Source organism: Lithobates pipiens, unplaced genomic scaffold (assembly GCF_037356315.1).
Source record: "Lithobates pipiens isolate NorthernLeopardFrog02 unplaced genomic scaffold, aLitPip1_a1.2 Scaffold_1, whole genome shotgun sequence".
In the NCBI taxonomy this organism is placed as follows: domain Eukaryota; kingdom Metazoa; phylum Chordata; class Amphibia; order Anura; family Ranidae; genus Lithobates; species Lithobates pipiens.
In genome coordinates, this window is record NW_027507685.1 from 103,672,589 (window position 1) to 103,699,379 (window position 26,791).

At 43.8% G+C, this 26,791-nt stretch overlaps 1 protein-coding gene across 2 annotated transcripts in view; it reads right to left on the reverse strand.

The window, feature by feature from the left end:
• The window catches only part of ASTN2 (astrotactin 2), a 661,578-nt gene that overhangs the window by 535,992 nt on the left and 98,795 nt on the right, over positions 1 to 26,791 (reverse strand). For both annotated transcript variants that reach the window (XM_077468007.1, XM_077468041.1), the window contains exon 2: positions 13,046 to 13,233. In XM_077468007.1, coding sequence (XP_077324133.1) covers positions 13,046 to 13,233 — 188 coding nt within the window. The remainder of the gene's footprint in view (positions 1 to 13,045; positions 13,234 to 26,791) is intronic.

Below are 26,791 nucleotides of genomic sequence, written 5' to 3' on the forward strand. Positions count from 1 at the left end.
CAGCACCACGGTAGAGACTGAGCACTGACACCCGCACCAAAATAGAGAGCACTGACACCAGCACCATGATAGAGAGCACTGACACCAGCACCGTGATAGAGAGCACTGACACCAGCACCATTAGGGCACTGACACCAGCACCATGATAGAGAGCACTGACACCAGCACCGTGATAGAGAGCACTGACACCAGCACCGTGAGAGCACTGACACCAGCACCGTGATAGAGAGCACTGAGACCACACCAGCACCGTGATAGAGAGCACTGACACCAGCACCGTGATAAAGAGCACTGACACCAGCACCGTGATAGAGAGCACTGACACCAGCACCGAGATAGAGAGCACTGACACCAGCACCGTGATAGAGAGCACTGACACCAGCACCATGATAAAGAGCACTGACACCAGCACCGTGATAGAGAGCACTGAGATCACACCAGCACCGAGATAGAGAGCACTGACACCAGCACCGTGAGAGCACTGACACCAGCACCGTGATAGAGAGCACTGACACCAGCACCGTGAGAGCACTGACACTAGCACCATGATAGAGAGCACTGAGACCACACCAGCACCGTGATAGAGAGCACTGACACCAGCACCGTGATAGAGAGCACTGACACCAGCACCATGATAAAGAGCACTGACACCAGCACCGTGATAGAGAGCACTGACACCAGCACCGAGATAGAGAGAACTGACACCAGCACCGTGATAGAAAGCACTGACACCAGCACCGTGATAGAGAGCACTGACATCAGCACCGTGATAGAGCGCACTGACACCAGCACCGTGATAGAGAGCACTGACAACACACCAGCACCGATATAGAGAGCACCGACACCAGCATTGATACCAACAACTCGCTGCGGGACCCAAAAATATGACACCGCTCAACCCCTTCCAACAGCAGGTACGGGCATATAGTACAGTGTGCTTTTTTTGTACAAGGAAGTGAGTCAAAGGTAGAAAAAGCACTGAGATCACACCAGCACCGAGATAGAGAGCACTGACACCAGCACCGTGAGAGCACTGACACCAGCACCGTGATAGAGAGCACTGACACCAGCACCGTGAGAGCACTGACACTAGCACCATGATAGAGAGCACTGAGACCACACCAGCACCGTGATAGAGAGCACTGACACCAGCACCGTGATAGAGAGCACTGACACCAGCACCGTGATAAAGAGCACTGACACCAGCACCGTGATAGAGAGCACTGACACCAGCACCGAGATAGAGAGAACTGACACCAGCACCGTGATAGAGAGCACTGACACCAGCACCGTGATAGAGAGCACTGACATCAGCACCGTGATAGAGCGCACTGACACCAGCACCGTGATAGAGAGCACTGACAACACACCAGCACCGATATAGAGAGCACCGACACCAGCATTGATACCAACAACTCGCTGCGGGACCCAAAAATATGACACCGCTCAACCCCTTCCAACAGCAGGTACGGGCATATAGTACAGTGTGCTTTTTTTGTACAAGGAAGTGAGTCAAAGGTAGAAAAAAGGTCCGTGTGCTAGATTAAATAAATAGTTTATAGAGTTATGCATATACATGGTCTACTGGTCACATGTGTTGAATTCCTCCGAGATCCATGCCTCATTCATTTTTATAAATGTGAGGTAGTCAACACTGTCATGAGCTGAAGAGTGCGCTTATCGTTCACGATCCCCCCTCCTGCGCTGAACGTCCTTTCGGACAGGACACTGGATGAGGGGCAAGCCAACAGTTCCATTGCAAATTGGGCAAGCTCTGGCCAGAGGTCAAGCCTGCCCACCCAGTAGTCCAGAGGTTCATCACTTCTCAGAGCGTCCACATCGGCCATTAACCCGATGTAGTCGGACACCTGTCGGTCTAGGCGTTCCCTGATGCTGGATCCAGATGAGACCTGTCGATGGGTCGGCTGAAAGAATTACCTCATATCAGAAGTCACCAACACATCTTCAAACCGCCCTCTTCTTGCAGGCGCTGTTGGATTGATACCCGCAACTCTTTCTCTGGGAGTGGGAATTCCTCCTCTGTCAGCGCACGCAAAAGCAGAATGCATTATTTCTCGAAGCAAGGCCTGTAAGTGCTCCATTCTGACAGCCCTCTGTGATGGTGGTAACATTTCTGCCATTTTGTGTTTGTATTGGGGGTCTAAGTACGTTGCCACCCAGTACTGGTCCTTGACCCTTATGCTTTTTATACGGGGGTCCCTGTTAAAACACTGGAGCATGAAGGCCCCCATTTGCACTAAACTGGAAGCGGTGTGGTGGCCTGGCTCCTGTTCATCATCCAGGATAATGTTGTCTTCCTCGTTCTCCTTTCCCCATCCATGCACAACAACAGGGATCCCAGAAAGGTTTAAAGCATGCTCTTCTTACTCCTCCTCATCTGCCCCAGCACCATCCTCCTCTGACTCCTCTTCAGACTCCTGTTGTTAACTTGTCTCAGATAAAGTAGCCACCCGGGAATTCATCCAGCATTGCGACTTCCTCATCTTCCTGCTCCTCCACGGCTTGATCAATGACACGATGCAATGCAAGCTCCATAAAGAAGGCATAAGGTATGATGTCACTGATGGCACCATGGCTGCGACTGACCAGTTTGGTGATCTCATCAAATGGCCGCAGAAGTCTGCATGCGTCGCACATGAGCAGCCACTGCCGCAGTGAAAAAACCAAGCTCCCCAGAACCTGTTCTGCCGCAGAGTTCGTACAGGTAGTCGTTAACTGCACGTTTCTGCTGGAGCAGCCTATCAAGCATATAGAAGGTTGAGTTCCATCGCGTCGGGCAGTCGCAAATAAGACGTGTTACTGGCAGATTGTGTCGCCGCTGAATGTCAGCAAGGCGAGCCATGGCCGTGTAAGATCTTCTGAAATGGGCCGAGATTTTCCTTGCCTGCCGCAAGATGTCCTGGACCCCAGGGTATTTGACAACGAATCACTGCATGACCAAGTTTAAGACGTGTGCCATGCATGGCACGTGTGTAATTTTGCCCTGTTTTAATGCGCTAAGCAGATTGGCACCGTTGTCACACACCACTTTACCAACTGTCAAATTGAGCGGTGTTAGCCACTGATCTACCTGTGAACGCAAAGCTGAAAGGAGTGCAGGGCCAGTGTAGCTCTTGGCTTCCAGGCACAACAGACGCAGCACAGCATGGCAACGTCTCACCTGACATGTCGAATAGGTTCTGGGGATCTTGGGCAGCGCAGCAGAAGAGACGCTAGCAGCGGAAAAGGAGGAGTCAACCAAGGAGGAGAGGGAGGATGGAGTAGGAGGAGGAGAAGAAGAGGTAGGCCTGCATGCAATCCGTGGCGGTAAAACCAAAGCTACATGGGTGCCACGGGTTACATGTTTGACCGCCATCAGAAGGTTCACCCAGTGGGCAGTAAAAGTTATATACCTTCCCTGCCTGTGTTTGCCAGACGACGTGTCTGTGGTCAGATGTATCTTGGCACCGATACTGTGTGCCAGAGATACATTCACTTGCCGCTGAACATAGCCACATATACAGTGCCTTGTGAAAGTATTCGGCCCCCTTGAACTTTTCAACCTTTTGCCACATTTCAGGCTTCAAACATAAAGATATAAAATTTAAATTTTTTTGTGAAGAATCACCAACAAGTGGGACACAATTGTGAAGTGGAAAGAAATCTATTGGATATTTTAAACTTTTTTAGGAAATAAAAAACTGAAAAGTGGTGCGTGCAAAATTATTCGGCCCCTTTACTTTCAGTGCAGTAAACTCACTCCAGAAGTTCAGCGAGGATCTCTGAATGATCCAATGTTGTCCTAAATGACTGATGGTGATAAATCCACCTGTGTGTAATCAAGTCTCTGTATAAATGCACCTGCTCTGTGATAGTCTCAGGGTTCTGTTGAAAGTGCAGAGAGCATCATGAAGACCAAGGAACACACCAGGCAAGTCCGTAATAATGTTGTGGAGAAGTTTAAAGCCGGATTTGGATACAAAAAGATTTCCCAAGCTTTAAACATCCCAAGGAGCACTGTGCAAGCGATCATTTTGAAATGGAAGGAGTATCAGACCACTGCAGATCTACCAAGACCTGGCCGTCCCTCTAAACTTTCAGCTCAGACAAGGAGAAGACTGATCAGAGATGCAGCCAAGAGGCCCATGATCACTCTGGATGAACTGCAGAGAACTACAGCTGAGGTGGGAGAGTCTGTCCATAGGACAACAATCAGTCGTACACTGCACAAATCTTGCCTTTATGGAAGAGTGGCAAGAAGAAAGCAATTTCTCAAAGATATCCATAAAAAGTATTGTCTAAAGTTTGCCACAAGCCACATGGGAGACACACCAAACATGTGGAAGAAGGTGCTCTGGTCAGATGAAACCAAAATCGAACTTTTTACCCACAATGCAAAACGATATGTTTGGCGTAAAAGCAACACAGCTCATCACCCTCAACACACCATCCCCACTGTCAAACATGGTGGTGGCAGCATCATGGTTTGGGCCTGCTTTTCTTCAGCAGGGACAGGGAAGATGGTTAAAATTGAGGGGAATATGGATGCAGCCAAATACAGGACCATTCTGGATGAAAACCTGTTGGAGTCTGCAAAAGACCTGAAACTGGGACGGAGATTTATCTTCCAACAAGACAATGATCCCAAACATACAGCAAAATCTACAAAGGAATGGTTCACAAATAACCGTATCCAGGTGTTAGAATGGCCAAGTCAAAGTCCAGACCTGAATCCAATCGAATCTGTGGAAAGAGCTGAAAACTGCTGTTCACAAACGCTCTCCATCCAACCTCACTGAGCTTGAGCTGTTTTGCAAGGAAGAATGGGCAAGAATTTCAGTCTCTCGATGTGCAAAACTGATAGAGACATACCCCAAGCGACTTGCAGCTGTAATCGCAGCAAAAGGTGGCTCTACAAAGTATTAACGCAAGGGGGCCGAATAATTTTGCACGCCCCACTTTTCATTTTTTTTAAAAAGTTTCAAAAATCCAATAGATTTCGTTCCACTTCACAATTGTGTCCCACTTGTTGGTGATTCTTCACAAAAACTAAAAATTTTATATTTTTATGTTTGAAGCCTGAAATGTGGCAAAAGGTTGAAAAGTTCAAGGGGGCCGAATACTTTCGCAAGGCACTGTAGCTCTGGTATGCCCTTCTGTGAGAAATACTTCCTTCCTGAGACCTTCCATTGTGGTGTTCCAATGGCCACAAATTTTTGAAGGGCCTCCGAGTCCACCATTTTATATGGCAGTAGTTGGTGGGAGTCCGCCATTTTATATGGCAGTAGTTGGTGGGCTATCAGTTCTGACAAGCCAGCGGTCAACCGTTAGGCAAGAGAGTTGGCCCACGGAAGCCTGCCTTTTTCCAGAAAAATGTGAGGACGGCATGATGGAAGGTGGAGTGGAGGACAATTGTGAGGAGAGAGGAGAAGGAGAAGTAGAAGACGAGGCTGGACGGTGAGAGCCTGGAGTGTGGCTTTGTGGGTTCTGTTGCTCCCACTGAGCTCATGTGCCTTCTTAAGGCGGTCATCCCTAGGTGAGTGTTGGGCTTACCGCGACTTATGCGTTGACTGCACAGGCTGCAGATGGCAACACTGTTGTCAGCAGCGGACACGTTAAAAAAAGCCCACACTGCGGAGCCATGTGCCGGCGTCCTGGGAGCACCAGATGTGACCGTACATGGATGATGCCGCGATCCTGATACATTAGCAGTCTGCTTTGTCCCTCCTGTGCAATGTAAGTTCCGCCTGCTTCTCCTCCCTATCTGCTGGTCCATATCTCCCTCTGAACTCCCCTCCTCTTCCTCTCTTGTGGGCACCCACGTGACATCACTAGACACGTCATCATCGACGTCACCTTCCCCACCACTATAATTAGAGATCTCGGAGTAGGCAGCAACACCGAGGACCAACCTCCTCCTTGGGCTGATCTGGGTACTGTCGTCAGACTGCTGAGTGGCGGTTGTTGCTACCTCCTCTTCCTGATCCAATGCCAAGAGTGGCTGCGCATCGGCAATGTCTTGTGATGGATTGGAAAATCACCTTCTGCAATTTGCCACTTTGGCTCAAGCCTGTTGCTCCTACCCCCTACCACTCCTGCGGAAGGGACAGTCTCTTCCTCTACCTGTCATTATTTAAATGACCCTGTGGCAAAAGTCTCTAGAGAAGTGCAGTATATGTGAAAGAAGGTATATAACACCCTGCTTCAATCTGTCGTTTTGGGGGGGGCACTGGTCTATCACACCAGTTATAATACTTTTTTCTAGTTGCGTTTTTCACTCTTTGTAGCATCGCTGCAGAACCGCTCAGCAGTCACAATACTGCACAGTGGAAATGCACTATACTATGCTTCTATATTTGCAAGTATTTTATACGGGTATTACACCCCTATATACTGCACACCAAATAGTACACCTATACCAGTCCTTAAAAGGACCTTTGTGGACCTAATAGTAGCTAGCTAGTAGCTAGTGAATTGCAGACTGTCCCTGCTCCAAACACCAAACTGTATCTCCCTACACTGAGAAAAGACAGCTGCAGAATCGGTCAGCAGCACAGCAGTGCAGTGCACTATAATATGCTTTCTATATTTTAAAGAAAGTATATTATACGTGTACAACCCTATATACTGTGCACCTATACCAGTCCTTAAAAGGACCTTTGTGGACCTAGTAACTAGTGATTTGTAGACTGTCCCTGCTCCAAACACCAAACTGTCCCTCAGTCCCTACACTGATAAAAAGACAGCTGCAGAATCGGTCAGCACTGAGCAGCACAGCAGTCAGCAGTGCACCATAATATACTTTCTATATTTGAAAGAAAGTATATTATACGTGTACAACCCTATATACTTTACACCTATACCAGTCCTTAAAAGGACCTTTGTGGACCTAGTAGCTAGTGATTTGCAGACTGTCCCTGCTCCAAACACCAAAGTACTTTACAGCTGTGGACCTAGTACTTTACAGCTGCAGAATTGGTCAGCACTCAGCAGCACAGCAGCACAGCAGTCAGCAGTGCACCATAATATACTTTCTATATTTGAAAGAAAGTATATTATACGTGTACAACCCTATATACTGTACACCTATACCAGTCCTTAAAAGGACCTTTGTGGACCTAGTAGCTAGTGATTTGCAGACTGTCCCTGCTCCAAACACCAAACTGTCTCTCAGTCCCTGCACTGATAAAAGACAGCTGCAGAATTGGTCAGCACTCAGCAGCACAGCAGCACAGCAGTCAGCAGTGCACCATAATATACTTTCTATATTTGAAAGAAAGTATATTATACGTGTACAACCCTATATACTGTACACCTATACCAGTCATTAAAAGGACCTTTGTGGATCTAGTAGCTAGTGATTTGCAGACTGTCCCTGCTGCAAACACCAAACTGTCCCTCAGTCCCTACACTGATAAAAGACAGGTGCAGAATTGGTCAGCACTCAGCAGCACAGCAGTGCACCATAATATACTTTCTATATTTGAAAGAAAGTATATTATACGTGTACAACCCTATATACTGTACACCTATACCAGTCCTTAAAAGGACCTTTGTGGACCTAGTAGCTAGTGATTTGCAGACTGTCCCTGCTCCAAACACCAAACTGTCCCTCAGTCCCTGCACTGATAAAAGACAGCTGCAGAATCGGTCAGTACTCAGCAGCACAGCAGTCAGCAGTGCACCATAATATACTTTCTATATTTGAAAGAAAGTATATTATACGTGTACAACCCTATATACTTTACACCTATACCAGTCATTTAAAGGACCTTTGTGGATCTAGTAGCTAGTGATTTGCAGACTGTGCCTGCTGCAAACACCAAACTGTCCCTCAGTCCCTACACTGATAAAAGACAGCTGCAGAATTGGTCAGCACTCAGCAGCACAGCAGTCAGCAGTGCACCATAATATACTTTCTATATTTGAAAGAAAGTATATTATACGTGTACAACCCTATATACTGTACACCTATACCAGTCCTTAAAAGGACCTTTGTGGACCTAGTAGCTAGTGATTTGCAGACCGTCCCTGCTCCAAACACCAAACTGTCCCTCAGTCCCTGCACTGATAAAAGACAGCTGCAGAATCGGTCAGTACTCAGCAGCACAGCAGTCAGCAGTGCACCATAATATACTTTCTATATTTGAAAGAAAGTATATTATACGTGTACAACCCTATATACTGTACACCTATACCAGTCCTTAAAAGGACCTTTGTGGACCTAGTAGCTAGTGATTTGCAGACTGTCCCTGCTCCAAACACCAAACTGTCCCTCAATCCCTACACTGATAAAAGACAGCTGCAGAAAATCAGTCAGCACTGAGCAGCACAGCAGTCAGCAGTGCACCATAATATACTTTCTATATTTGAAAGAAAGTATATTATACGTGTACAACCCTATATACTGTACACCTATACCAGTCCTTAAAAGGACTTTTGTGGACCTAATATTAATAGCTAGTGATTAAACTGACTGCCCCTGCTCCACACAGCGTCCTTTCCCTACACTGACAAAAGACAGAATGTAAAATGGCCGCCAGATCAGGTCTATTTATAAGGTAGGGGGTATGTCCAATTGTCCATGTGCTGAAATGTCTCAATTGGCTGTCCTGTACCCTATGATGGATGTGTCATGGGTCAAAGTTCTTCATAATGTAAACGCATATGTCCGCCACGCGAACAGCGCCAGAAGTCCGCCGGTTTGGCGAATTGCGAATGAGCCAAATTCTCTGCAAACCAACTGCAAGGCCATCTCTAATCATTAGCTTCTATTTACTGGAAAGGTAGTTTCCAGACACATGGTCCTTCTAATTTTGTCCTAAAGCCCGACTCTAGGGGGGAAACAATGCACAACCCTACCTGTTCCTAACCAATAATTTTTTGTTTTTACAAGCTTCCAAGACCTTATTTTACTATGCTGACAACATGCCTCATTCAGAAATGGAGATCGGCTATCAAAGCTGCATTTCAGGCCAGCCAATCGGTCTTGTTGGTAGTCGCTCATTTTGTGACATCATGTTACCACCAAAGACTTAAGTACCCTGTGAAGACCATATGAAGACCCTGTGACGGACTCTGATACCCAATTGCCAATGTCCACAACGTCATGAAGAAATATGTGCAATGCATGAAGGGTTCTCCCACATTAGACCAGAACAAAGAAGAAGTGGACCTGGCCTGTAATGTGAAGAAAAATTTTGGCCTTTTAGTAACTGGTTTTAAATGAAAACTTGGAAATTGCGGGTAAAATGGGCATTTTTTTTTATTCATCTAGATGGAGATTCCAGTCTTGAATTTATTTGTTAGAATAGTAGCTTGATGGTGCTGGAACCTTAAGATAATGGTTGATGACCCATAATTACATTGTTTAAGGGTGTAATGATGGTGCACCTTCGGTCCACCATTTTGATATACAAGATGCTTCTGAGCTCTGAGGAACAACCACAATAACCTCAGGATGTAAAAACAATATTTGAATCGAAATTAAAGCGCCACAGTGAAATACTAGAGTTCAAAGTAAGGTTTTATTCCAAACATGAATTGGGTAAAAAATCCCACACGTTTTGGGGGCCACATATTGCCACCTTCATCAGGAATTGTGGAAATGAGAGGTCTGAATGGGCTCTGGCAGTGGTTATTACTCAGTCTAGTGTGGTCTGGTTGGTCTTGGTCTGCTCTGGCTTTGGTTTGGTCTGGTCTTGGTCTGGTCTGATCTAGTCTACAGTGGTGTGAAAAAGTTTTTGCCCCCTTCCTCATTTCCTGTTCCTTTGCATGTTTGTCACACTTAAGTGTTTCGGAACATCAAACCAATTTAAACAATAGTCAAGGACAACACAAGTAAACACAAAATGCAATTTGTAAATGAAGGTGTTTATTATTAAAGGTGAAAAAAAATCCAAACCATCATGGCCCTGTGTGAAAAAGTGATTGCCCCCTAAACCTAATAACTGGTTGGGCCACCCTTAGCAGCAACAACTGCAACCAAGCGTTTGCGATAACGTGCAATGAGGCTTTTACAGCGTCCTGGAGGAATTTTGGCCCACTCATCTTTGCAGAATTGTCCTAATTCAGTTACATTAGAGGGTTTTCGAGCATGAACTGCCTTTTTAAGGTCATACCACAACATCTCAATAGGATTCAGGTCAGGACTTTGGCTAGGCCACTCCAAAGTCTTCATTTTGTTTTTCTTCAGCCATTCGGTGGTGGACTTGCTGGTGTGTTTAGGATCATTGTCCTGCTGCAGAACCCAAGTTCGTTTCAGCTTGAGTACACGAACAGATGGTCGGACATTCTCCTTCAGGATCTCTTGGTAGACAGCAGAATTCATAGTTCCTTTTATCATGGCAAGTCTTCCAGGTCCTGAAGCAGCAAAACAGCCCCAGACCATCACACTTCCACCACCATATTTTACTGTTGGTATAATGTTATTTTTATGAAATGCAGTGTTCCTTCTACGCCAGATATACTTGGACACACACCTTCCAAAGAGTTCCACTTTTGTCTCATCGGTCCACAGAATGTTGTCCCAAAAGTCTTGGGGATTATCAAGATGTGTTGTGGAGAAATTGAGACGAGCTTTGATGTTCTTTTTGCTCAGCAGTGGTTTTCTCCTTGGAACTCTGCCATGCAGGCCATTTTTGCCCAGTCTTTTCCTGATGGTGGAGGCATGAACGCTGACCTTAACTGAGGCAAGTGAGGCCTGCAGTTCCTTGGACGTTGTTGTGGAGTCTTTTGTGACCTCTTGGATGAGTCGTCGCTGCGCTCTTGGGGTAATTTTGGGCGGCCGGCCACTCCTGGGAAGGTTCACCACTGTTCCATGTCTTCGCCATTTGTGGATAATGGCTCTCACTGTGGTTCGCTGGATTCCCAAAGCTTTGGAAATGGCTTTATAACCCTTTCCAGACTGATAGATCTCAATTACTTTCTTTCTCAATTGTTCCTGAATTTCTTTGGGTCTCGGCATGATGTGTAGCTTTTAAGGATCTTCTGGTGGACCTTACTGTGTCAAGCAGCTCCTATTTAAGTGATGCCTTGATTGTGAACAGGTGTGGCAATAATCAGGCCTGGGTGTGGCTATAGAAATTGAACTCAGGTGTGGACAACCACAGTTATAGTATGTTTTAACAAGGGGGGTAATCACTTTTTCACACAGGGCCATGATGGTTTGGATTTTCTTTCACCTTTAATAATAAACACCTTCATTTACAAATTGCATTTTGTGTTTACTTGTGTTGTCCTTGACTATTGTTTAAATTGGTTTGATGTTCCGAAACACTTAAGTGTGACAAACATGCAAAGGAACAGGAAATGAGGAAGGGGGCAAACACTTTTTCACACCACTGTAGGTCTGTTCTTGGTCTGGTCATGGTCTGGTCTGTTCTTGGTTTGGTCTTCCTTTGGTCTGTATTTGATATGGTCATGGTCTGGTCTTGGTCTAGTCTGATCTGATCATGGTCTGGTCTCGGTCTAGTCATTGTCTGGTCTTTAACAGAATAGTTCAGGAAGAAAGAGACTTCAGAGCTGTTCACATCAATATTACCTTTGGTACGAGCTAAAGAAATTACCTTGTCTCTGTGTCTATAGTGGAGCACTTTTAGGATAAACGGACGTGGCAAATTGCCAGGAGGCAGGGATCTAGCGGGGATTCTGTGTGTCCTTTCACTGCAATGAAGGGAGTAATCTTTTCCTTATTAAATACATCCAGCAGCCATTTCTTGATAAACTCAGTAGGGTTCCTTCCTTCCATGTGCTCAGGATGACCCAGAATGTGCACGTTGTTTCTTCTGAGTCTATTTTCAAGATCATCAATGCGATTAGCGTGATGATCAGTTTGCAGGCCCACTAGTTTGAGATCATGCTGGATGGGGCCTATCTCATCTTATACATTTCTCTCCTGGCCCCCAGAGCAGATGTGCGCTCCTGCACTTTCTGCATATCATGTCACATGATAGTGGCATCCTGTTGCAAGATGGTGAAACTGAGTAGACAGGGAAACCAGACTATGATTACAGTTCTGCACAGCTATAAACATATCTTTGAGGGTTGGCTCCTCTGTGGGGCCAGGTAAAGATAGCTGACTGAGAGCAGGCCAGTTCTTCCTCACCCCTCCCTCAGCCTCTGACCACTCCACCACACCATGCCCCTCTGTTACCTTACACGGTGGTGCAGCCAGTGTTCTCTCAGTGTCCACTGTCCCTGATGCTGCAGAGGCCATCCTTCTGGCAGAGGCACAGAGAACCGGGGGCCGCACTCCAGGCAAAGTGCTCCAGTCATTCCACAGCATCCCTACCCCTTCCTTTAGTAAGGGCATGTGGCTGGAGCGAGTCAGTGCCATCTTGAGGACCTGGATCCGGCACCAATCCAAGGCTTTTCAGCAATTTTGCCATTGCCCTGGTAATCAGGTAATAGTGTTGCAGTGTTATTCCTGACGTAGAACCGCTCCATGAGATGTTATTTGCAGGCGAGAATAGCTCCGGGAGGTGCCTCTTTCTTTTGCTGATAGTTAAGCTGGTCTTCAGCGGGAGCACAGGAGAGCATGTCCCCTCACATGCTGAGCCTAGCCACGCCCCCTCATGGTCTGGTGTTGGTGTGGTCTGGTCTTGGTGTGGTCTCGTCTTGGTCTAGTCACGGTCTGTCCTTGCTCTGTTCTTGGTTTGGTCTTGGTCTGGTCTTGCTCTGATTTTGGTCTTGGCCAGTTCTTGCATTGTTCTTGGTCTGGTCTTGGTCTGGTCTGTTCTTGGTTTTGCCTTGGTCTGTTCTGTTTTTGATCTGGTCATGGTCTGGTCATGGTCTGGTCTTGGTCTGACCAACAGGCTGGTTTGGTGATCCAATGAATGTTTTGAATAAAACCATACAGTTTTCAGTGCAGTGCTTTGATATCAAATCAAATATTGAATAATTTTCTATCTCTGACAATGGGCTTACACAATTGTAAATACTTGCCTGTCTTGAGTCTATCACTCTTTTACAGCAACCCATGATTTTTTCAATCTTAATTGAATGATACAGCTCATTATTTCTGTAACAAGAAAGAAACACTCACCATGACCGATACATGTAGAACGTGAAGTTGTTCATCCAGTTCTTGCACAGGCTCCGGCATGGTTGGGGAAGTACTGATTGAAGTATGTTCCCTCATATGCAATGATACATGGAAATAAAGGGTCCCATTCTCCAACCATTTCTGTGTCCAATATACAAGTGAGAGGTCGTCGCTGGTGCCAGACATCTCTAAAAAAATATATATTATTTTTGTTATTATTATTACTTTTATTATTACTGTTATTATATACTTTATCATTTAATGTAATATATATATATATATATATATATATCTGTCTTTTAATGGTAAAATAGAGAATGCATGTAAAATGTTTACTGCGCAATATGCAAACACTAACCACATACTGTAGTCATTGGAATGTACATATAAATGAGCCACCATCCCACACTATCGATCGTAAGAATGTGCATATACATAAGGAGCTGCTGCACACTATCAATTCCTTTTACTTATATTTATATAGATGCAGACATTCCAGATTATTTTCTGTATTGGATATCTTATATGTTTAACCTACGCTTGACCCACAAAGGCTTTTTTTTTCAATAGGCTATAAAAAGTTAGAGATATAGATGTGAAATGAAGCCTAAAACTTCCATTGCTGGTTTAAAAATAGAATGCAATATATTTTATTTATATTATTATTTACTATTTCATAAAAAATAATATATATATATATATATATATATATATATATATATATATATATATATATATATATATATATATATATATATATGCATACATATAAAATATGTTATTTGTTTTGACCATGGCAAATAAAAAAAACACTATACATCCCTGAAATATTTTAAATGTTACTATTTTTTATTACTTTGCCATAAGTAAATAATAGAAGGGTACTACATCCCATCTATTTTTTAACTAATGGCCAACATTTTGATTCATGTGTATTTTTGAAATATTTATATATATTATGTTCTTATGTTATTCGTTTTGAACGTGGCGAATAAAAAAAAACACTATACAGCCCCTTTAAATATTTTTATTTAGAGAAATATTTTTAAATGTTATTTTTTTTTATTACTTTGCCATCAGTATATAACAGCACATTACTACACTCCATTTATATTTAAACCAATGAGCAATGTTTTTGCTTTATGTGTATTTTTTTAACATTTAAACATGCTGCACATCCAAAACAAGAAGAAAAAAAATGACTGTGACCTGAAAATTGAAAAATATTTATTCATTTACTGTGGGAAATTTCCTAAGATGCAGATTTTCTGTAATCAAGCCATGAAATAGATGGCGTTTGGCTGCGGGAGACCGATTAATCCTTTGATGGCTCGGCTCCATAATATAAATGGAATAAAAGGAGAAAATATGCGTTGTTTATCTAAATTCGAACACATACATCTTTCTGCAGCCAAAACATTTTTTTTTGCCGATTGGCTATGTCAAGCTCTTCCTTCTTTTATAGATTTTTGTGACGTTTTTCATACACTTATGTTTTTTTTTTTTTTATAAACTAGACCTGGCACACAACAGTTCTGACTGAAAGCTTAATTTTTCAAAACATAACATCATTTCCTATCCAAAAATGGTACCTAGAAACCAACTGAGAAAAATTATGGTAGTCTTCAAAAAAAAAAAAAATAGGATTAGCTTGGATAATGTTGGCAAGAAGCTCTGTGGTCAGCATAAAAAGCCACCCCATCCTTGTGTTGACATTTTCCATTCTTGTAAGAAAATAGAAAGTGTTTTTACCAGGGTGGAGGAAAAACAATATAATAATTGAATTAATTAAATAAAGTGGCCTGTTATAACACTGAAAATAGTAAAAATAATCATTAAAAAAATATTAAAAAGTAAACAATAAAATTTTTATATGTACAAAAAAATATATATATTAACCACTTACAGACCGGACCATTTTGCTGGTCAAAGACCAGACCACTTTTTGCGATTTGGCACTGAGTCGCTTTAACTGACAATTGCACATGCGACGTGGCTCCCAAACATAAATGTCTGATGTGTTCGCCGCAATGTCGCAGTCACAATAAAAATAGCTGATCGCCGCCATTACTAGTAAAAAAAAAATTATAAAAAATTATTAATAAAAATGCCATAAAACTATCCCTATTTTGTAAACGCTGTAACTTTTGCGCAAACCAATCAATAATCGCTTATTGCAATTTTTTTTTACCAAAAATATGTAGAAGAATACGTTTCGGCCTAAACTGAGGGAAAAAATCGACGTCCTTTTTTTCCCACAAATAGAGCTTTCTTTTGGTGGTATTTGATCACCCCTGCGGTTTTTATTTTTTGCGCTATAAACAAAAATAGAGTGACAATTTTGAAAAAAACGCATTATTTTTTACTTTTTGTCATAATAAATATCCCCCAAAAATATATAAAAAAAACATTTTTTTCCCTCATATAATATATAATATATATATAATATTATAGGTAATAACAGTGAATAACATTTATTATCTTGTTACAATGGCACCTAAAAGTGGGTGGGATATATTAGGCAGTGAGTGAACATGTTGTCCCTGAAGTTGATATTTTGAAAGCAGAAAAATTGGGCAAGTGTAAGGGCCTCCTTGTAACATCTAGACAACTGGGTCAGAGCAACTCTGGTTTGTAGTGGTCAGGACTGACCAAAAGTGGTCCAAGGAAGGAAAACTACCCAACTGGCGATAAGGTCATGGGCAGCCAAGGAGGTGGGGAGGGAAGGCTCATTGATGGAGGTGGGGAGAGAAGGCTCATTGATGGAGGTGAAGAGTGAAGGCTCATTGATGGAGGTGGGAAGGGAAGGCTCATTGATGGAAGTGGGGAGGGAAGACTCATTGATGGAGGTGGGGAGGAAAGGCTCATTGATGGAGGTCGGGAGGGAATGCTCATTGATGGAGGTGGGGAGGGAATGCTCATTGGTGGAGGTTGGTGAGGGAAGGCTCATTGATGGAGGTGGGTAGGGAAGGCTCATTGATGGAGGTGGGGAGTGAAGAGTCATTGATGGAGGTGGGGAGGAAATGCTCATTGATGGACATGGGGAGGGAAGGCACATTGATGGAGGTGGGGAGGGAAGGCTCATTGATAGAGGTGGGGAGTGAAGACTCATTGATGGAGGTGGGGAGGAAAGGCTCATTGATGGAGGGGGGCAGGGAAGGCTCATTGATGGAGGTGGGCAGAGAAGGCTCATTGATGGAGGTGGGGAGGGAAGGCTCATTGATGGAGGTGGGGAGTGAAGCCCCATTGATGGTGGTGGGGGGCTTATTGATGCAGATAGGGAGCGAAGGCTGACCCATGTAGTCTGATCAAATAAAAGAGCTATTGCAGGTGAAGTGAATGCTGGTTTCGATAGAAAGATGTCAGAAGACACAGAGCATCACAGTTTGTTGTGTAAGAGCTGCATAGCTACAGGGCAGTCAGGGTGCCCATGCTGACCTGTGTTCACAGCCAAAAACACCAACAATGGGCATGTGAGCATCAGAACTGGACCATGGAGCAATGGAAGAAGGTGGTCTGGTCTGGTGAATTCAAGAATTATTACAGTAACACACGACGAGTTTGAGTTTTACTTTATGTGGATGACCTGGTGAAGAGATGGCAGCAGAATGAACTATGGGAAGAGGGTAAGCTGGCAGAGATAGTGTGATGCTTTGTCTAGTGGAGTCCATGCCATAGTGGGTTAGGGCTGTTTTAGTAGCAAAAGTAGCACCAACTGAATATTAGGTGGGTGGCCATGATGTAATGGTGGGTGGTTGGTGTATTTGCATTGTGAGAATATCTAAGGCACTGATACCTCTTGACTACTAGTCTCACCAGATTTGGAGTGAGATTTGGGGAAGTCATTACTGTGCTGCTCAATGTTTTCCTTGCTGGAGAGAAAGCTGTACCTGATGACCTTCAGTGCAAGGATCCCCCTGCTTCTGCTTCGTTCACTCTACAGATGTGTGCCTAGGGACCCCTGTTCTATAATCTCATATCTCAATATCTGCAGTGCAAGATCATATAAGGTGCCGTTGCCTCTGACTGATAGTCACAGGAGGTTTGGTGTGAGATTAAATGAAGTCATTTCTGTGCCACTCATTGTTATCCTTGCTGGAGAGATAGCTGTACCTGACGACCTTCAATGCAAGGGTCTCCCTGTCTTTGCTTCATTTACTCTATGGATCTGTGCCTAGGCACCCCTGTACTTTAGCCTCATAGCTTCATATATTTGGTGCAAGATCATTTAAGGCCCTGCTGCCTCTCACTGCTAGTCTCGGGAACGTTTGGAGTAAGATTTGGTGATGCCCCTACTGTGCTGCTCACTGTTATCCTTACTGGAGGGAAAGCTTCACCTGAGGTCCAGCAGTTAAAGGATCTCCTTCATTCATTCTGTGGATTTGTGCTTTCCAGGCCTCTTTCAGATCACCAGTCATTAGGAGGCAACTCTGACATAAGGAAGCAAAGCCCTGCCTCTACCAAGATGGCCTCCTCTTCACAGAAACAAAGTGCAGAACAATGCACTGTAAGTCAATAATGGGGAAAAGATCAACTGCCGAGAGACCACACATGATACTGGTGACTAGTCCTTTGCTTCCTGTCTGTCATTTTTTTTTTTTTTTTAGGCACAGCTTCTACAGTTCAGGTTCCCTTTAAGGCAAGCAAAGGCATATGCAAATTTCTCAGTACTTGGAGTATATTTATTGTGCGGCAAACATTATCCAAAGTTTGTCTTGAGGGAAAAAAAATTCCTGCTGATCAGGATGGACCAATTTCAGACTATAATGGTAAGTGTAATTTTGCAATAAGATATATCCTTCCTTGGCGTAGGTACAAACACATTAAAAGATACTTTCAGTTAGGAAATTAGCTGCACGCTGATCTTGTAAAAACTAGAAGGATAGGCATCAAGCCCTAGTGACTTGTGTTGTTGTTGTTTTTTTTTTACTTAGTGGTAATGACAATATCTTTTTTGAGATTTATTTATTTTAAGCGTATTTAAACCCCAAAAAAATATATTATGTAGTATTATGTATCATGTATTATGTAGTAGTATTACAGAACACTATTCTTTACAGTAGCTATGGTCGCTGCCTTTGTTTTCTTTTTTTTGTTCCCCCTTTATTTTTAACTTGGTGATCCTGCAATAACACCCTTCCTGTTCTTTCATGGGCATTTTTTTCCCCATGACTGACCATGCCTTGTTTTGCATTGCGTCTCTATTTGGGTATAGCCATCTTGGTAAAGGAGCATATTGGACCTGTCCCCCCCCCCCCCCAATGAATGGGCTACCTCATGACTGTTGGAGTAATATTCAAGGACCAGCTGGAAAGGTTGAGGAAGGAATAATCCACAGAAGACATGCAATGGAAGCAGGGAGCTCCTTGCTGGTCTTCAGATGCAGCTTCCCCCCCAGCAAGAACAGAGAGCAGCACAGTACTGACATCACCATCTTTCATTTCAAAGCTCTTGAGACTAGCAGTCAGGGGCGGCAGTGCCTTAGATGATCTTGCACTGCAGATATTAAGCTAAAGAGCAGGGATGCCTAGGCACAGATGCACAATGAACAGTGAATGAAGCGGAAGCAGGGAGATCCTTGCACTGAAGGTCCTTAGGTACAGATTCATCACCGGCAAGGAGAACAGAGAGCAGAACAGTAGAGGTATCACCAGATCTCATCAAGAACCTTCTGAGACTAGCAGTCAGAGGCAGCAGTGCCTTCGATTATATTGCCCGGCAGATATTCAGCTATGAGGTTAACCACTTGAGGACCCAGAATCTTTCTGAGATTCGGTATTTACAAGTTAAAAACATTTTTTTTTGCTAGAAAATTACTTAGAAACCCCAAACATTATATATATTTTTCTAACACCCTAGAGAATAAAATGGCGGCCGTTGCAATACTTTCTGTCACACCGTATTTGTGCAGCAGTCTTCCGCTTGGAAAAAAAAACATTTTTTTAAATTAAAAAGTAAGACAATAGGAAAGTTAGCCCAATTTATTTTTATATTGTGAAGGATAATGTTACACTGATTAAATTGATACGCAACATGTCACGCTTCAAAATTGCACCCAGCTCGTGGAATGGCGACAAACTTTTACTCCTAAAAATCTCCATAGGCGACGTTTAAAAGATACTGGTTGCATATTTTGAGTTACAGAGGAGGTCTAGTGCTAGAATTATTGCTCTTGCTCTAACGATCGCGGAGATACCTCACATGTGTGGTTTAAATACCGTTTTCATATTTGAGCGCTGCTCACGTATGCGCTCGCTTCTGCACACGAGCTCTGCGGGACGCGCATGTTTAACAAAATATTTATTTTCTTATTTATTTTACCTTTTATTTTTTTATTTTTACACTGTTTTTTTTTAAAAAATGTGTCACTTTTATTCCTATTGCAAGGAATGTGAACATCCCTTTTAATAGAAAATAAAGCGTGACAGGACCTCTTAAATATGAGATCTGGGGTCAAAAAGACCTCCAATCTCATATTTACACTAAAATACAATAAAAATAAAAATAAAAAAATGTAATTTAATCAAAATAAAAAAAAGTCCCTTTAAGAGGTATGGGCGGAAGTGACGTTTTGACGTCGCTTCCGCCCTGCAATGATATGGAGATGGGTGGGGGCCTTCTTCCCCCCACTCGTCTCCATGCCTAACAGGCAGAATAACCTGATTGCATCTGCCACTACCGCTGGCTCCGGTAAGCAGCGGTGGGCATTGGAGCACAGCGGGAAGGCCCCTCTCCCACTGCCTATAAAAGTGGTCTGGCAGAGAATCCACCGCAGAGACCACTTTTATCTGAAAGCAGACCGATCGCTAAAGAAGAGGATACTGGGGTTATGGCAGCTAGCTGCTGTTATAACAATGATACACCTCTTCAAAGTAGAGACGTAAAATGATGGCGGGTGGTCTGTAAGTGGTTAAAGAACAGGGCTGTCTGGGCACAGATCTAGAGAGTGAATTAAGTGAAAGCAGGGAGATCCTTGCACTGAAGGTCCTCAGATACATTTTCCTCTCCAGCAAGGAGAACGGGGAGCAGCACAGTAGTGGCATCACCCAATCTCACTCCAAACCTCCTGAGACTAACAATCAGGGGCAGCAGTGCCTTAGATGATATTGGCCTCCAGATATTCAGCTATGAGGTTGAAGAACAGCCGTGCCTAGGCACAGATCCACAGAGTGAATGAAGTGGACACAGGGAGATCCTTGCACTGCAGGTCATCAGGTACAGCTTTCTCTCCAGCAAGGAGAATAATGAGCAGCACAGTAATGACTCCCCCAAATCTCACTCGAAATCTGGTGAGACTAGTAGTCAAGAGGCATCAGCTCCTTAGATGATCTCACACTGCAAACACACCAACCACCGACAGTAACATTATGACTATCCACCTAATATTGAGTAGGTCCCCCTTTGGCTGATGAATGGCTACCTGATGACTGGTGGAGTAATATTCAAGGAACAGCAGGGAAGGTTGATGAAGTAATAATTTACAGAAAGCATGCAATATAAACAGGGAGCTCCTTGCACTGCTGGTGGTCAGATACAGCTTCCTCTCCAGCAAGGAGAACAGAGAGCAGTACAGTGCTGGCATTACCATATCTCAGTTGAATGAATGAATGAATGAAATACTTATATAGCGCACAATGCGAACTGAATCGCCTCTAGGCGCTGTGGCGAGCTTTGATCATCTGCTAAAAGAGGAAGGTCTTGAGTTTTTTCCTAAAAGCCAGGTGATTTTCTTCCAGGCGGATGTTTATTGGTAGAGCATTCCATAGCCGAGGCCCTTGGACAGCGAATCTCCGATCCCCCTTGGATTTATACCGGGCTTTGGGCACGAGGAGGAGGTTTTTGTTGGCTGATCGAAGACTGCGGTTTGGTGTGTAATGATTTATTTTCTCCATTAGGTATTGCGGAGCTTCTCTATGCACGCATTTGTGGGTGAGGCAAAGGGTCTTGAACGTGATCCGATTTTTTACGGTTAGCCAATGTAAGCTCCTCAGTGAAGGAGAAATGGATTCCCAGGGTTTTTTTCCTGTTATCAGCCTTGCCGCCGTGTTTTGGATCAGTTGTAATCGCGCAAGTTGATATTGTGGTAATCCTATGTAAAGCGAGTTTGCGTAGTCCAGTCGTGAATTAATGATTGTTCCAACTACCACTGCTTTGTCATTCTTTGGGATAAAAGGGATGAGTCTGCGAAGCATGCGCAGCAGATGGTGAGATCGACTGACTACTGCTCCTATTTGCGCATCCATTGACATTTGTGCGTCTAAAATAACCCCGAGACTCTTCGCTTTGGTCTTTGGGGAGATAGTCTGCCCAAAGACGGTTGGTGGAGACCAGGAGGTTTTGGTTGCGGGCTTATGATTTGGGTGTAAGATAAGAAGCTCTGTCTTTGATTGGTTCAGCTGGAGGGAGTTGGTGGTCATCCAGTCCTCTATTGATTTGAGGCAGTTTTCAAGTTGTTGTTGGTGATCTTTTTTTCCATTGATCCGGAAATAAAGTTGCGTGTCGTCAGCATAAGAGTGGAAGCAGAGATCTGAGCATCTGATGATTTGAAGGAGTGGGCGAATGTAAATGTTGAAGAGAACGGGTGACAACGGAGAGCCTTGAGGGACTCCGCAGGTGACTGCCCGAGTTTCGGAGAGGAATTTTCCTAGTTTCACTGTCTGTGACCGATTTCCTAGGAAGGACGCGAACCAATGGAGATCTATGTCTTGGACTCCGGCTACTTCTGTGAGGCGGACGAGTAGAGTATTGTGATCTACTGTATCAAACGCTGCACTTAGGTCTAGCAGTACGAGGAGACACGGCTCTCCGTCATCTGCCGCTTCGAGGGCGTCATCCCAAATCTTGAGGAGAGCTGTTTCTGTTCCATGACCCGGGCGGAAGCCTGATTGCAGCGGGTCCAGGAGTTTGTGAGTATCCAGGTGAAGTTGTAGCTGATGTACTACAGCTTTCTCCATGATCTTAGAAATGGTGTTGAGGCTTGTAATTGGCCTACGGTTGTTTGGATCCTGAGGGTCCAGGTTTGGTTTCTTGAGTAGAGGTTTGACGATGCCTTGTTTGAGGATGCTGGGAACAATCCCTTCGTGGAATGATCGGTTTATGAGGTGGGTTATGGTTGGAGCCACGATGTCGGAGCATTCTTTCAGTAGTTTTGTGGGGATGATGTCAATAGGTGAGGTACTGTCACGCAGTTTATTAATGATGTTCAAACCCACTGAGACTAACAGTCGGGGGCAGCAGTGCCTTTGATGATCTTGCACTGCGGTTATTAAGCTATGATGCTAAAGAACAGGGGTAACTAGGTACAGATCCCTAGAGAGAATGAAGCAGAAGCAGGGAGATCCTTGCACTGAAGGTCCACAGATACAGCTTTTTTTCCGGCAAGGAGAACAAAGAGCAGCACAGTAGTGGCATCACTAAATCTCACTCCAAACCTCATGAGACTAGCAGTCAAGGGCAGCAGTGCTTATGATGATCTCACACTGTGACACTGCAGATGTACAGCTCTGAAACTACAGAACAAGGCAAAGGAAATGCACAGATTTTTTACTGGAGGCATTCAAAGCAATTGTTTCATTTTTAAGGGTACTGCTTAGGCCCAAGTGTCAATTCTAGAGGTACACTATAACATCTTTACTTTCAGGGGTCTATATATATATATATATATATATATATATATATATATATATATATATATATATATGTTCATGTGTATATATACATGTATTTTGTGCAAATGTATTTTGTGCAAATCTTTGTTATATGTGTGTAATAGTTTCCTTGTTGCCTTTCAGCAGGACAAATCTAACATTCCCTAACATTTGACCCTGAAAGTGAAATAGCCCTAAGAACATTCAACCTTGAGAGTTAACATTTACCAATACAAAAAAAAGCCTAACACAATAAGCTAAGCAGGTAAAATAATATATGTGAGACCTCTGCACTGTTTACAGTTATTGAGATTCTTGTACAAATAGCCTCCTGCCCTAGGATTCTGTGGGTAAAACCTCTGTCCTGTGCTGCACCTAAATTCATGGTCCTCAGCTGTGGACCATGGACTGTTCCAGTTTGCCTTTACCTGCCCTCATACTTCTTTATAGTCCACAGCCTTGAACCGTGGACTGTTCCAGTCTGCTTTTACCTGTGCTCGTACTACTTCATGGTCCCCAGCCATGAACCATGAACTGCTTCAGTCTGCCTTTACTGCTTCATGGTCCCCAGTTGTGAACCGTGGACTGTTCCAGTCTGACTTTACATGTGCTCATACTACTTCATAATCCCTAGCTGTGATGGTTTCAGTTTGCCTTTACCTATGCCCATACTACTTCATGGTCCCCAGCTATGAATTGTGGATTTTTTAAGTCTGCCTTTACCTGTGTTCATACTACTTCATGGTCCCCAGTTGTAAACTGTGGATTGTTTAGGTCTGCCTTTACATGTGCTCATACTACTTCATGGTCCCCAGCTGTGAACCGTGGACTTTTCCAGTTTACCTTTACCTGTGCTCATACTACTTCATGGTCCCCAGCTGTGAACCGTGGACTTTTCCAGTCTACCTTTACCTGTGCCTAGTCTACTACTTCATGGTCCCCTGCCGTGAACCGTGGACTGTTTCAGCCTGCTTTTACCTGTGCTCATACTACTTCATGGTCCTCAGCCATGAACCATGAACTGCTTCAGTCTGCCTTTACTGCTTCATGGTCCCCAGCCGTGAACCGTGGACTGTTCCAGCCTGCTTTTACCTGTGCTCATACTACTTCATGGTCCCCAGCCATGAACCATGAACTGCTTCAGTCTGCCTTTACTGCTTCATGATCCCCAGTTTTAAACTGTGGACTGTTCCAGTCTGCCTTTACTTGTGCCCATACTACTTCATGGTCCCCAGTTGTGAATTGTGGACTGTTTCAGTCTGCCTTTACCTGTGCTAGTACTACTTCATGGTCCCCAGTTGTGAACTGTGGACTGTTTCAGTATGCATTTACCTGTGTTCATACTACTTCATGATCCCCAGTTGTGGACTGTGGACTGTTTAGGTCTGCCTTTACCTGTGCTCATACTACTTCATTATCCCCAGCTGTGAATCCTGGACTTTTCCAGTCTACTTTTACCTATGCTCATACTACTTCATGGTCCCCAGCCATGAACTGTGGACTGTTTCAGTTTGCCTTTACCTGTGCTCATACTGCTTCATGGTCCCCAGCCATGAACCATGGATGGTTCTAGTTGACACTATCTAATGCTACAGCTACTAAGCAAGATTTTGGGGTATCCTGCATTATCCCCAAATCCCCTCCCAAGTTTCTACTAGCAAACAAACCTTGAAAAGATGTCTCCTAGACCTAGAATGAGCCAGGTATGAACTTGTCCAATCTATATAGTGATCACTCACTGGTATAGGTCCATTCCATTAACAGCTTTTTAATTTCACATGGTTTCATCCCCATATCCCTGCAGAGCACTATGGGCTGTCAAGCATACACAAGATTCACATGGTCGTGATATAATCACCCGGTCTTCACCTGGCTGATGTCTCTCTCTGGTCTGGATGGGATTCCTCACCTCAGCCCCGGGGGATATCATCATCCCTGTCCCCCCATCCTCCCTGGGACAGAGGTTGGGCGTCACCATTGGGCTGCATTGTAAGTTATAGACCTTTTTTTTTTTTTTTTTTCAGATATGGTTCTCAGTTTAAAGGGTATCCTATATTTATAGATATGTTATTGATTTAATTTCAGAGCATTTTACTTCCTCCTTTTTTGTCTGTCCAATCTATAACGGCTCCTGTTGGGGGGGGGGGGGGGGTAGCTAGATATCTATAATACCTGAACTGTGCCATGTTTATTCACCATTGTCATTGCCCATTGAATATCTTGACTACCGAGTTTTTGGGTAAATTCTGTTGATTTGTGCTTTATCCTCCAGGTAGACTATATGCTTGGAAAGGGATGAAGCCTTCCCAGCATTCATTATTCGAGTGTGTAAAGGGTTCTGTTTTAATCACTTCAATCTGATCTTTATAGAGTCACAGGGAGTCGCCAGGTCTATTTTTGTTCAATCCTGGAGCAGCCCTGAGGCGATCATTAATAGTCTGAAGATGTTTCTTTTTCCTTGCTGTACTTAGTGAGATTAAATTTTCCCAAAAGATGGGCTTGCAGTCTGTCCCCAAGGGGGGGGGGGGGGGGGGTATTAAGATGAGATTTTAATGCATAATAATCCTCTATATATTCTATTATTTCATCACAGATCCTAGGTATGTGCAAAAACTGAGCTGTTAATCCTCCAAAGAGGGCTTTTTCTCTTGGGCAAATAAATTAAGTAAGCTTTATTTGCAAAACAGCCCTAAGCAATACTGGCCAATTGCCCACAAGAGAGGAGACATGAGATAATTTAAAACCATTTAATCATTCAGAATAAAAGGTCAGAGTAACATAGTTTGTCGAGTTAAAAAAAGGTCTATGTCGATCGAGTTTGATTCTTTTTTGCATGTGCCTTCAGAAGTCCACCAAGGAAAGCATATGAAATGTACCTGTAGCACTCTCCTAATTAGGCTGTTAGGCAAATTTAGTGTTTTCAGCTTCTGCTGTAATCACAGAAGCAGTAATTGTTTGGTGTAGTCTGTTTAGGGTTGATTGCTTCCTCCTGCCTTCAGAAGAAGGACACAGATGAACCCTTGTAAGAACTTTCGGGTCTCAGGGAACCCCTGCTATTATTTACTATATCTACAACTCATGATACATTAGTGTGATGGTCAGTGGGAAGAATGCTCCTTTAGACTTGTGGTCGTTGGAACCTTAGTTGAGAAACTAAATTTTAGACAATTGTGCTCTTCCAACCTTGTGGGAACAGTTAGTAGAAACTTTGGTGTGGAGGAACATAGGAAGCTTATGTTGAGCTCTGACCTTAACCCTACTGATTACTTTTGGGAGGAACTGGAAGGCCATTCCAAATGATGGAGTGAAGTGGAGTTTTCAGTGAAGGGTACAATTGGGTACCACTACAACTGTGTGGTAACAGTTTGGTGAAGATGCACCCAGGAAGGAAGAAACAACACACTGAGGTCTGAGAATTCAAGGAAGTATATTTTCAAGAACGCTCTATCCATGTCCCAGTCCCTATCATGACTTTTGGATGGCCAGGCGTGGTCGCACCCCAAGTGGCTCTAGGTGGTATTGAACTAATGACTGTTTGTTCTTGCTCCTGTTTCTTTATCTCTGAGCCACACCTCAGTTCTATTCTGTCTGCTTTCCAGCCATGCCTAGTTTTACATAAAGTACTGTGGGCAATTATGTTTGTACCTGTCACTCTTGGATCAGCTGTGGCAGGTTACCTAATTAGCTGGGTATAAAACCCTGTCTCACTATGAGGGCTGGGTCAGTTCATTGTCTCTTGTCACCAAAGGTACCTGTGTTCAAAGTTACAGTGCTCCAAGACTGACCCCGGCTTCTGACCCTGGCTTGTATTTTGTTTATGCTGACTTCTGTAGCGGCTTTACTTCGGCGACCCCTTGGCTTTTCCTGTCAAGCCCCCGTGCACGGATTGACAGCCCAGGTAGTTATCTCTTTGTTACTGTGGGCTGTGTCTATTTGCAAGGGTGAGCGTATATCTCTACCACTCCAACCTAGGTAAGCCCTCACAATCCACACTGTAACAGAGTCTATGTAGTAGCTTTAAACTGGCAGAAACACTCTCATATGATTGTGAAGCGTACTTGTGGAGAACGATGACCAAGGACCCATATCTCACCTGTCA